Source organism: Geospiza fortis, unplaced genomic scaffold, assembly GCF_000277835.1.
Source record: "Geospiza fortis unplaced genomic scaffold, GeoFor_1.0 scaffold41, whole genome shotgun sequence".
NCBI lineage: Eukaryota > Metazoa > Chordata > Aves > Passeriformes > Thraupidae > Geospiza > Geospiza fortis.
In genome coordinates, this window is record NW_005054299.1 from 7,809,973 (window position 1) to 7,822,315 (window position 12,343).

Sequence of the window (12,343 nt, forward strand, 5' to 3'; positions counted from 1 at the left end):
TTGAGGTTGTTCAGCCTGGAGAAGCCTGGGGAGATCTTATAAAAGCCTTTAAGTACCTAAAGATAGCATGCAAGAAGGCTGGAGAGGGACTGTTGGCCAAGTGTAGTGATAGGACAAGGGAAATGGCTTCAAACTGTAAGAGGGTAGGTTTGGATTTGAGATAAGAAAGAAATTTTTTACTTTGAGGGTGAGACATTGGAAGATGTTGCCAAGAGAAGCTGTGGATGCCCCCCATCCATGGAAGTGTTTAAGGCCAGTTTGGAAGGAGCTTTGTGCAGTCTGGTCTAGTGGAAGGTGTCCCTGCTCATGGCAAGAGGGGTTGGAAGAAGATGATCTTTAAGGTTTTTTCCAGTTCAAACCATTCTATGATTCTATAGTAAATATTGAAATGTTGTTTTATGTTGTTAATTTGTTAAAAGATTCCTGTGAGAGGTTTTCTTGTATTTAAGTGGGAATTACTGCCTTGGTTCCTTTGGCAGATGGTCTGTGTTCCCCTATGGTCACTTTTGCCATGCCTTACAAGAATACAGAAGTAGCATGGCACATGCAAAGCTAGCGAGACCAGTCCATTCTGATTTATGAACGTGAATTGATTTTCTTTGTGCCACAGTAAAACTGGAAAGAAAGTAGGAGTGATGTAGTTGTTGTTTTTCCATCATAAATTTGTCTCTGCAGAGGATGACAAAATCAGCAGGGCTGCAAAGGTATGTGAACTACTCTGCCTTTGTATGGAGATTGTTTAATTTTTATGAAGTAGCTTGTCAAAAAAGACAGCACCCCAACAAAAAATACTAAAAATGCGTACAGAGGTTTGTAAATTCACACTTCATTCATGTCATGTATTGATTTTTTTTCCTCCAGTATAGTTTTTGACTTTTGCATGCATGCATGCTTTATCACTTGTTTTATAAAAAAGAAACACAGGAAGCGGACAACAAAGCTTATATGGGATGGTGGTTTTATAAATAATACTTGTTCTGTTTTCCAGATTCAATATTGCATAAACATGGGTGCATTTTTGGATAAACCAAAAACTGAAAAACACAATGCTCATGGTGCAGGGAATGGCTTGCGTTACGGCCTCAGCAGTATGCAGGGATGGAGAGTGGAAATGGAAGATGCTCATACAGCTGTTGTGGGTATTCCCCATGGCTTAGAGGACTGGTCCTTTTTTGCTGTCTATGATGGTCACGCGGGATCTCGTGTTGCAAATTACTGCTCCACACACTTATTAGAACACATCACTAACAATGAAGACTTTAGGGCGACAGAAAAACCTGGATCTGCTCTTGAACCTTCAGTGGAAAATGTCAAGAGTGGAATCAGAACTGGCTTTTTGAAAATTGATGAGTATATGCGCAATTTCGCAGACCTCAGAAATGGCATGGACAGAAGTGGCTCAACAGCAGTGGGAGTTATGATTTCACCTGAGCATGTATACTTTATCAACTGTGGTGATTCACGTGCTGTTCTCTATAGGAATGGACAAGTCTGTTTTTCAACACAGGATCACAAACCTTGCAACCCGAGGGAGAAAGAGCGAATCCAGAATGCAGGAGGCAGTGTAATGATTCAGCGTGTTAATGGTTCGTTGGCAGTTTCTCGAGCTCTGGGGGACTATGACTACAAATGTGTTGATGGTAAAGGCCCCACAGAACAACTTGTTTCTCCAGAGCCTGAGGTGTGTGAAATTTTAAGGGCAGAAGAAGATGAGTTTATCATCCTGGCTTGTGATGGCATCTGGGATGTAATGAGCAATGAAGAGCTCTGTGAATATGTAAAGTCTAGACTTGAAGTATCAGATGACCTGGAAACAGTGTGCAATTGGGTAGTGGACACTTGTTTACATAAGGTATGTAAGTGTTTTCTCCAAACAGCTGTCTAAAATCATCTTCTGGTTAGATGGGTACAGTGTTAACAGCTGTTCCTGGCCTACTGTTCCCCTTCTCCAATTTCTTTTCCTCAAAGTTCTGTACCCATTTGACTGTATAGAAGAATATACAGCCTCACCCTATATGCTTAGAAAGGTGATAGCAATTGCAAAAATAAAGGCTGGGTTTTTTTCCAGCAGGTAATGCTTGCATGTAGTTCCAGCTCTAAACATAATCTATTCTGAGCAAGATACTTTGTGAGGTTTTTTGATCTTTGAAGATGGGTACTGTTTGTATCCTTTGCATAAAACCAGTGTTGGCCCTGTCTCCTCTTCAAGGTGTTGTTTGTCTGTCACCTGTGCCCTCAGCTTGTTGTAGCTTAGATGGAGTAACACCACCTTTGTATCTGAGCAATTGTAACTCTGAAGGGTAAGTTGTGTGTTTTTTCCAGAAATAAGGTTGTATTCCGGCATATACCATACAGTGTATGATTGGTTTAAATGCCATTTAAATTGGTTTAAATTGCTTTTCTGACCAAGAACTCAACCAGCCTTGTTAAAGGATGGCCACTCTCAGATTCGTTCAGTAAAACTGAGCGCTGGCCACGTTTATTTTCCAAAGTCAGATCCTGGATCTCTGTAACACAAGCTGGAACCCGCAGCCGGGCTGTGGGTTATGCCACATAATACTAAGTGATAGGTGTCCTCGTATGCTTGGTACAAAAGGGAATATAGGCTGACTCCTAAACAGTATTTCTAAAGGAATGCAGTCTAATGTCAAATTCTTAATTGCTTCAGGAGAAGGATTTGTTGTGATAGATGATTAGAACTATCCAGTAGCTTGGGTTAACACAGCGACAGTATGCAGTGACTAATGGCACTTAATATTCTACACAAAAAAAATAAATGAAGTTGAGATTTGAGTTTCAAACCAACCAGTGGTTTAAATTATGATTCTACTGGATCCCCTTGTAAGAGACTTAGAATTGTGTTTTTAAATTTGGCTGTGAATTACAATTTTGAAAATTAAATATGAGCAGGAAAATGGTATCAGTGTGCTAGTAAAGAACTGGCATTAAATTAGTATCTAAAAAAGCCATTGGGTGATATTTCTGAGCACGTGATAGTCTGTAAGGTCAACTTGGCCTTACAAAACATTTATGTTTTATACTTGCTTCAAGTGCTGTGTAACACAGGTGCCTTCTAATAAACAGACTTGTAATGCATGTAATGGCTTACATGATAAAAATTAGTTGCTTGAGCTAAGCTATTCTAATAGTATAGGAGAATATTCTGCATTTCATTTTGCAACAGGAGTTGTTTTACAGTTTGACTTAAGGTAACGTCACACAAGTATCTAATTTCTGACCTGTTTTATTGATACTATTTTTAAATGGTTGATGTGTACATAAGTCCATTAATTATTTAGACTTCAATGCTAAGAATATACAGTCAAAATCAGTCAAATTAATTCTAGTGAGAGGTGTAATTGAGACACTGAGAAGTTCTTATTGATGAAAGTACAGGATTTTTTCAGGGTTTTTTTTCCCAGGTTTGTCTGTAGCACTGTATTTGGAAAAAGCACAAATATTATTAGAGTAGAAAGATGAAGAATAAGACTAAAGATACTAACTTCTCTTTCTTTTTTGTCACATAGGGGAGTCGTGATAACATGAGTATTGTATTAGTTTGTTTTTCAAATGCTCCTAAGGTCTCAGAGGAGGCAGTGAAAAAAGATGCCGAGTTGGATAAGTACTTGGAATCACGGGTTGAAGGTAAGAAATCTGCTTAGTTCACTAGATAGTGAACAAATCACAGTTTGCTTGTGATAGTGAGCACAGTAGTGTCATAACTATCTTAAGCATGAAAACAAAAGCCATGAAAGACATTATGCCACTTTTGTGTTGGGTTAAATTCAGACCTGGTTATAACTTTGAACTTTTATATGTCAGGAAGAATGTTTTAGGCCATGTGCTTAGTTTATCCTGGTATTCTGCAAACATTTTCTTAATGTGAGCTCTAAGTTTTTAGTGCTGTCTTTGTAAGTTAAAATGCAACTACTGACCTTGCAGAGTGTTGTATCAGCTCAGTAAATTGTGATCTTGCTGTTGTCCTGCTTATGAAATGTTATATTGTACTATTTCTTCCCTTTTTCTGTGCAAGTTTTTGACAGAAAGAAATATCTGTAGTTGGTTTTTGTGTCAATGTCCCCAGTAATCCAGATAGTTGGTGTAGCCACCCTAAATTTTAATATATATGCATGATGGTCTTCAGGTATGAGTTATCTCTGAGCACCCAGCTGTTGTGTGTGGTGTCTTTTCCTCTTGTTTAAATGGGATCTAAATTGAACTGAGTTGTATATTTGTAATTTCTGTTGAGATTAGAGAGCCCTAGTGGTCACTCCAAATGCTAACTCTAGGCCTGTTTCTTGGAATTTGGCTTACATCCCAGGTTTCCTAGATGACACTAGTTAAGATAAATACCTGTTATCTTCTGTGTCAGAGTAGAGTACATGAGCTGTTAATAGGCTCTGGGAGAGAGCCAGGAGCAGTTGCCTTCACTGGCAGCAGTCAGGTGTGCACAGTGGTTACAGGTTAGTATTCCCAGCTTCTTGGTGGCTGCTCTCTGGTAGCAAATAGGTGAAAAATGCATGGAGCTGCAGTGGATTTTATTGCTTTTTTAAGTGAATGTTAAGATTAATAGAAAAGCTGTCAAATAACTTGTGATCAGAGTGTCTGGATTAACTAATCATTAACTGATTATTTTTAGCTCTTTTATCACATTTAATTAAGTAATATGTATACAAAAAAATAGTTGAGAGTTTGTAGTCCAAACTGATGTGGAGTCATTTCAAATATAACTCAAAATGATTGTTTAGCTTAAGTGCTTTAGAGAAATTAATTGCTCCAAAGCTTGAACTTCTGTTGCTTCAGCTCTTGATTTTTTTGTTCCCTGCTTGAGTTCCCTGTGTCAGTCTGTGTTTTGCTAATTGGACAGAGTTCAAGGCCTTTAAAAGGCAAGTGTTTAGCAAGAAATGACAGTTAGCATATTTGAGAAATTCTGACAAGGAGTGGAGAAGGTAAATGAAACAGACTTCAGAAGAACTTGAAATATCTATCTGATTTTTAACAAATTTTTGCACTCATACATTCTGTGAAATTGTAATTTTGATACAGTCTCCTTAATTAAAAGGAAAAAAAAAGTTGTGGGGCTGTAGTTTAACTTACACATGTACCTTGAATATTATCAGTTCAGAAAGGATCGAGGCTTTCGCAAAATGTCTAAGCAGCATGAGGAAAATTGTTTAGAAATATGTTGGAATTTTTAAAAACAGTATCTGATCTAAAGGTTTAAGTAGTGAGCAGGAATACTTTTGACTTCAAAAAATCCCATGAGGGCAAGAGTATCCTCTGAAGTGTTGGAGTTGGTAAAAATTTTGGAAGGTGGAGTTTCTTTTTGGTTAAGACAATTGCCTGAATCAGTTCTGTTTTCATCTTTTAACTTAGTGTAGAAAACAGTGCATAAAGGAGTTGTGCCAGAAAGGTTTAAACTGTCTGCAAACATAAAGCCTGATAGATATGTTGTGACACCGATAATATGGATTTGTTTAAAATGTGATTTTGGAGGCTGACTATTTCTTTCAAAAAGCAAATAATGGTGTTGGAACACAAATTAATAAGAACAACATTTAAAAAGATATTAATGAGTTAGTAGCTCACAAGTTATATGCAGTTGGCTGATAGCCAGTAACAATTATATTTATACCTGTAGTAAAAACATTCTGAAAAATATAATGTTGTCTTGGAACTACCAAGCTGCAAAGATAGATGTTGTCAGAAATGTAAATTATGGGTTCTCTTGGATACCCTCCACTTTCACTAAGTGACTAATATAAGTCAGGGCAACATTAGAACTTAGTATACTAAGTCCTCTGGGACTTCCTGAAGCAATTTTAGTTTGATCACTGCTGTTTGTTCTTAATGAATACACACTGTTCTGTTTCTGTTCTCTTCTGGGCCTTAAATTTAAGCTGACTGTACAAACCCATCAAACCTTTTAGGCAAGAGGGTTTTTTCACTACTATACTTGGGCATTCTAAGCTCTGGCTCAGGGAGAATAGCAGTGTTTAAGGCATGCTTTTGTTAGATTTAAAAAGGTTACAAAGAAAGGTGAAGATTAGGTTAATACTTGCACATGTAACATTTGTGCTCTGTACATTTATAAGTGGAATGCTGACATTTTGTGTATTTGTATAATGAGTTGAGTTAGTAGTTCCCCAAGATCTTTCCAGAGTTCTTAAAAGAGAATTATTGTCTTAATACCTAGAGATACTTACTTTTTTATTTTAACAGATTGATTAAAAACAAATTCAGCAAGTCACTGTTTACAGAGATTTCCAGTGGAAGCAATATGTACCCATGCTCTGTTGCTAGCTGGGGTTTTGAGGTTGACAGAATGTCAATGACTGCATTCCAAAGCTGCCACTTGTAGAGTATACTGAAATGCTTAATGAGGTTAAGCTTGTGCCTGAGTCATTTATGACTCTGAGCACAGCCCTGCTTCTCATTTGAGTCATTTAATTGATCCATCTCCAAAGCACAGTCACAGAATTACACACTGCTTTGGGTTGGAAGGGACCTTAAAGATCATCCAGTTCCAGTGCCACTACCATGGATGGGGCACCTTCCACAGGTGTTTAGGGCAGTAGTGAGGTTATGCTAGGTCACTTTCTTCTTACTGCCCCTTGCAAATACTTTCTGCTGTTTTTCAGAGATCCAAAGTTTGGTCCCACCAAGTGAAAACTAGGTACAGAAGTCAGTTCAGTTCTCTGAAATGTTTCAGTTTATTTGAAGGGGTGTATCAGAATTGCAGTTAACAGACAAACCACAGAACTCCACAAAACCCAAAAAACCACTAACCCCACAAATCAGAAGTAGGGGCACATGATCTGTGTAGGCTTAAACAGTCTTACTGATGTACTCAGTTTATCCCCTAAGTTGAATGATACATTTTACATATGTGGAATATATATCGTGTATAAAACTCATTTGTCATAATCTGATAGCTGGGCATGAAAGAAGGTGCTGGAACATGGAGAACTTGTAATGCTGTCTGGTTGGGGATCTGCATTATATAAAATGGAAGTTAAATGTTACCGGAATTTTCACAATGCCTATCTGTGAATGAAGTGTTAGGCTTTTAGTGAAAAGTGTTTCAGAGATAAAATAGTAGATTTTGACATGGACTTTGATGAATATACATATATAATAATACCAGGAATTATTCTTTAAGTGTCTGAATTATATTAGCAATGCATAGCTAACTGTAGGGTTATTCTTAACATCACAGAGGTTAAGCTGAAAATTGTAAATGCCCATAAATCTGTTTCTGAGAACATCTGGTTTCTTTCTCTGGTGGCCTTTGTCAAGCACATCAACAGTGTGTGCCTGCTAACTGATGTGTAATGACAGTGGGTCATGCATGCTCATTTGCTTTATTCTTGATTTTCTGTTAGGAAGCTTTTTTTTTTAAGAGAGGAAACAAGTTCTGGATAAAATTACTCACTCTAATACCAGGAAAATAGAAAGATAGTGATTAGTTCATCCGGAATTCTTGGTTTGCCACTTTCTAGAAATGGAGAGAAGATGCTTATGGTTCAGTTCAGCACTCCCTGAGAAGTTATTATGCAGTATAAATGTGTATGTTTCTGGTACCAAGAAACATACAGCAATCTTTAGCTGTGATTGCTTTCATTCCTTTTTAAGAAGATATAAACCCCTTATGCTTGCAAGAAATATTTAGAAATTTCTTGCATTTGTAGTTTTTCTTATTACTAATTCTTGCTATTTGTCTACTTTTCCTGTGTATAGAACCAAATGTGCTCTTGGCATAAAAAGTATATTTTCATTAGAAATGTTTCCTGTCAAATGTATCTCACCAAATTTATATTATAGCAGTACAATTACTTCTAACTAAGTAGAACTGAACAAAAGAATGCAATTTATTACAGGAGTTGTGGCTAATTTGTGTATGTGTGGAAGAAGTGATCAAAATCCTAAGATTTAGGCACACTTACTCAGCTATCACTTCCTTTGCTAGCCATGATTTATCCTTAATGGATGGATGGATGATAATAACACATCCAAGTTTCATGGAACAGTCTTTAATTTTAATCACTGCTAGTGATAGTGATCATATCTGATTTTTTACAAAGACTGTATGGTGCTGGCTTAAAATTGGGACCTAGAAGCATAATAGTGCCTTATTTGTTAGAAGGTAATGTAATTATCCTACAAGTGATTGCATTGAGGGCTTACAGATGTGCCCCATACAAAGTGGGTGAGTACCTTGCCAAGCACTTTGTTCATCTTGGTAGTCCCGAGAGAAGCCTGAATGGCACTGGCTTCTAAAAAAGTGATAGACATCAAGAAAGGCTTAAATGCTAGGAAACTTAGGATGAAGGGTTTGAGGTAGGTAGGTGGTATGCTTTTCTGCTGACTTTAAAAATTCATGAACTGCAGGCTCCATGTCAGTCATGCAGAATGTAATCAATTGTAAGAAAATTAAATTATTTGTTTCTTATCTGTGGATAGTAGCCAAGATACAGAATGACTGATTTTTTTTAGGGTGATATTTGAGAGGGTTCATTCCTAATTCTTCTTTAAGAGAATTTTATCTAGAACGGTGTCTACAGGAAATAGCACTCCATTCCTTAATTTAGTTGATTTTCAGAAAAAATATTCTCTCTTAAAAGTAGAAGACTTGTGCATACAACTCCAAACCTTTTTACGCCATGGTTGAATGAGTAGAGGCTGATGAGTGGAAGCTGGTTGCATTACACCTGTGTGAGTGTACACACAGATACTATACATTCATCTTAATAGCAACCCTGATGAAAGACAGTATGTGAAGATTTACTTCACTTCAGGCAGTTCTTTTCCAAGCTAGAAGAACTGGACTTGACTTGAGTTGTATGTCAACTTTGAAAATGGATTATAATTTAGACTTACTATCAATATAAGTATTTTTAATTATTCCTCATCAGTTCCATATTCTGTTTTGGCCACTTGAGTGCTAATATTATCTATCCATTATGTATCCTCTGGATTGCTTGGTGGTCTAAGTGTTTGTGCACTGGAGATTGAGCCTTAGAGGATACAAGGTGTTACTGGCAGGGAAGCATGCCAGAATCCTGGGAAGCATTGGCTTTATGGCGTGTAACGTGTTGCACTGCAAAGGGAAGCTAACTGAAACAGACTCCCAGCAGCTGTCTTTTTCAGAGAGAACAGGCTGCTATCTCCAGGGTATTTCATTCAGTTCACAGTCTGCTTCTGAATTTCTCTTAGAGAGTAAGGCTTGATGCATACTGGAATGACAGACTATGAATTTAGGCTCTGTTCTATCTTGCAAAGATTGTTAACCTAAAATGCAAACAATGTTTTCCTGTTTATATGTAACTGTTTCATAATGCCTCTGTTAAAAAGTGGTAATATCTTATATTTCAGTGTCTGAGTCAATGGGTGGTATTAATTCAGGATTTCTTGTGTTTTTAAATTAGAAATTATGGAAAAAGCAGGTGAAGAAGGAATGCCTGATCTTGCTCATGTTATTCGTATTTTAACTGCAGAGAATATCCCTAATTTACCACCAGGAGGTGGTTTAGCTGGCAAGTGAGTACAGTACTAGAATTTCTTGAACTGTTAAATTCACTGACACTCTTTTATTTAATGTTTTAAAGCTTTCTTATTGTAATAGTTAAATCAAGTTTTTTATGTTTGAACTTAGTTTACCTTTTGCAGTATATAAACATTTGTGTCATTGTTCCCATTCCAGAATGGTGAAGAGGAAACGCATAATCATATTATACATAACATATTAATTTATTCTTTCCATGTGGCCATTTAAAAAAAAGGTATTCTTGGCTTTTTACTGCTTTACTGCATTTGTTAAGAGCTATCAAACATATCAAAATGAATATCAAAAATGCCAGGAGATGAGTTTTCCTGATGTCATTTTTTCCCAACCATTTAATGTCCATAAAAGCTTGGAACAGTACTTATTTGCTCAGCAAACATTCTCATGAGAAAATTGTTTTTATTTGTTTAGTCTGAAACTGAATGGTAGATAACTGAGATTATTGAAATAGAATATGCATCTTAAAACTTAACAGGAATAAACCTTCAGAAATTACACTGGCTTTCTGGGAAGCCCAATGGTGATGTTCTAGCAACTTATAACTTAAGGATTTTAATGAAAAGAATTCAGGATTGCATAAACAATTGTTAATCTGGAATTCCCCAGACAGTAGGACTGATCATTGTTCCAAGGCATAGAGCATGTTGTTTCTGGAATATTCATATTTTACAAAATATGAAGTCCTGCCCTCTGAGCATTTGTGTATGTGTCCATCTATTTTCATTGCATGTACTTGTTAATGAGCACTGTTTGCTATGATTATGTCTCTCTGGCCTTGGAAGTATCTGTACATTCTGAGTCTTTTTCTCCACTTGTGTACATTCCAGGCATTCAGAGAAGTTTTGGTATGCCTGTTCTTCTTGGTGCCTCCCAACTACTGTGTTTTGTTGTTTTGCTCATTAATAACTACATCATGTACTGCTGCACTATTCTGGAACCCTGACATATAAATGCTGTTTTAATTTGTTGTGAACCACGTTCTGTTTTTCATAGACTTGGTTCAGAATTTGCATTTTGGTGCCTTTCTCTTCATCTTGACTTTTAAAGTCTCCTGACTTCAGCAGTGTACCTGCAGTTTCTTTTAAGAGAATGTTATTAAGTAACTTAATGTTATTAAGAATTAAGTAACTTGTTCTTGGCCTCTGAACTTGGGACAAAGGCAGTGACATATGTAAGTTCATTTTACTTGCAGGAAATTAATGGAAGTATTGGGAAAAAAAATACTATTGCACAACCCAGATCAACGTACTGTGTAATTTAAAACTTTTGTCCTAACAAGAGAATATTCTTTTTCTTGAGGTCCTTGTCCTGTGATGTTACCAGGTCACAAAGAAGTTACACTTCGTCCTTGTGTTTGAACTCCAGACCTTGCTCAAACAGTTGCAATGCAAAAAGATCTTGTCTGTGGCTGTGAGCCACAATTTTAGCACCAGTTTAAGTTGGTCCAAATTTTTAGTATGTCTGAGCTGGAGAATTGCAATTGAGTGTTAATATGACTAGAGTATGTGTGCAAACCTTAGGCACCCCTTACGCAGCTCCATTTGTATTGGCGCTGTATAATTGCTTCCTTCAAGCTTCTCACTTATGTAGAAGCCCCTGCTGGCCCACTCTTTGAGACAGGAGATGTATGGGTCAGCTGATGGTGCTGTTTTATCCTAGAAAATCTTACTCTCCAAAGACTGTTTTCTGGCTTGACTCCAATCCCCTTGTGATTTCAAATGCTGCCTCAAGAATGGAGGTTTGTTGCTGAAGTAAACAAAAGCAGCCCTGAGCTACTCTGGCACCTGGGCCTTAGTAGTTCCACTCAAAATCTTGCTCCTGAGTTTTCCCATCAAAAAAAAGCATAGAGAAATACACTGGTGAAAGAAAGAAAAGTGAATTTAAAAGATTGGAGAATTCCCAAGGAGCTTATTTTCATCTCTTTTTAAACCCATATAGCAGTCTTGCTTGGACTGTCCAGGTGTTTTCTGTTACACTGGAGGTGCCTTTGCTTTATGTAGTGCAGACATTTAGTCAGAATTGTGCCATTCCTCTGTCACTAATTGTGGAACTAAATGGAGAGAACCTTTTCCTCCAGCACTGGCAAAAAGATTCAGATTCTTTTCTCTAGGAAGATCCTCCATTAATTCCAGCGGATCCCTCTGGATCCAATACTGCCTCAAATATGCAGCCTTTCCAGATTTCTTACATATGTTCAGAAGGAGCCTCATCAAACTTGTAGCATCCTCAGTATTCTGGGGCAGAAAGTTCTGTTGCATTGAGAGCCATGTGTATTTGAGACATTAGCTGCTGTTTTGACATCTGATGCCTTTGTGTTCTTTAGAAGAGTCAACAGTTGGTGCCCTGCATTCTGTGAGACACAATTTTTAGAGATCTTGGTCACTTCCAGACTTAACAGTCTTAGTCCATGTAGCAGTTTGTTTTTGTTGAAGCTGTCAATAACTTCGATCATATTTATTATAAGTGTCTGAATGTTTGCCAGTTTTAACTTTGATTTGAAGATGTGAGTACATAACCTTTTTTGCATCAGAAATCTATTTATATGATGGGTTTTATTTTTTGTGAAGTTCTTTGTGCTTATTTTGACTGCCTGTGAAAGTGTGGCCTTAAATGCCACTGCTACAAAAAATGTCTAGCTAGTGGCTTTTGTGTTTTAATTTCTGCAGTGTGACTAGACAATAGAAAATACGTCTCAGGGGTCATATACTCTGCATACCACGCTTGAAAATTTTGTAGACAGGTTGTAACTGCATATGTAATAAAGATGGGGAAAAACTG

General features: G+C 37.1%; 1 protein-coding gene across 2 annotated transcripts in view; it reads left to right on the forward strand.

The window, feature by feature from the left end:
* The window catches only part of PPM1B (protein phosphatase, Mg2+/Mn2+ dependent 1B), a 34,971-nt gene that overhangs the window by 12,544 nt on the left and 10,084 nt on the right, over positions 1-12,343 (forward strand). For both annotated transcript variants that reach the window (XM_005416191.3, XM_031060009.1), the window contains exons 3-5: positions 989-1,852; positions 3,528-3,645; positions 9,429-9,540. In XM_005416191.3, coding sequence (XP_005416248.1) covers positions 1,007-1,852; positions 3,528-3,645; positions 9,429-9,540 — 1,076 coding nt within the window. In that variant the 5' untranslated portion in view covers positions 989-1,006. The remainder of the gene's footprint in view (positions 1-988; positions 1,853-3,527; positions 3,646-9,428; positions 9,541-12,343) is intronic.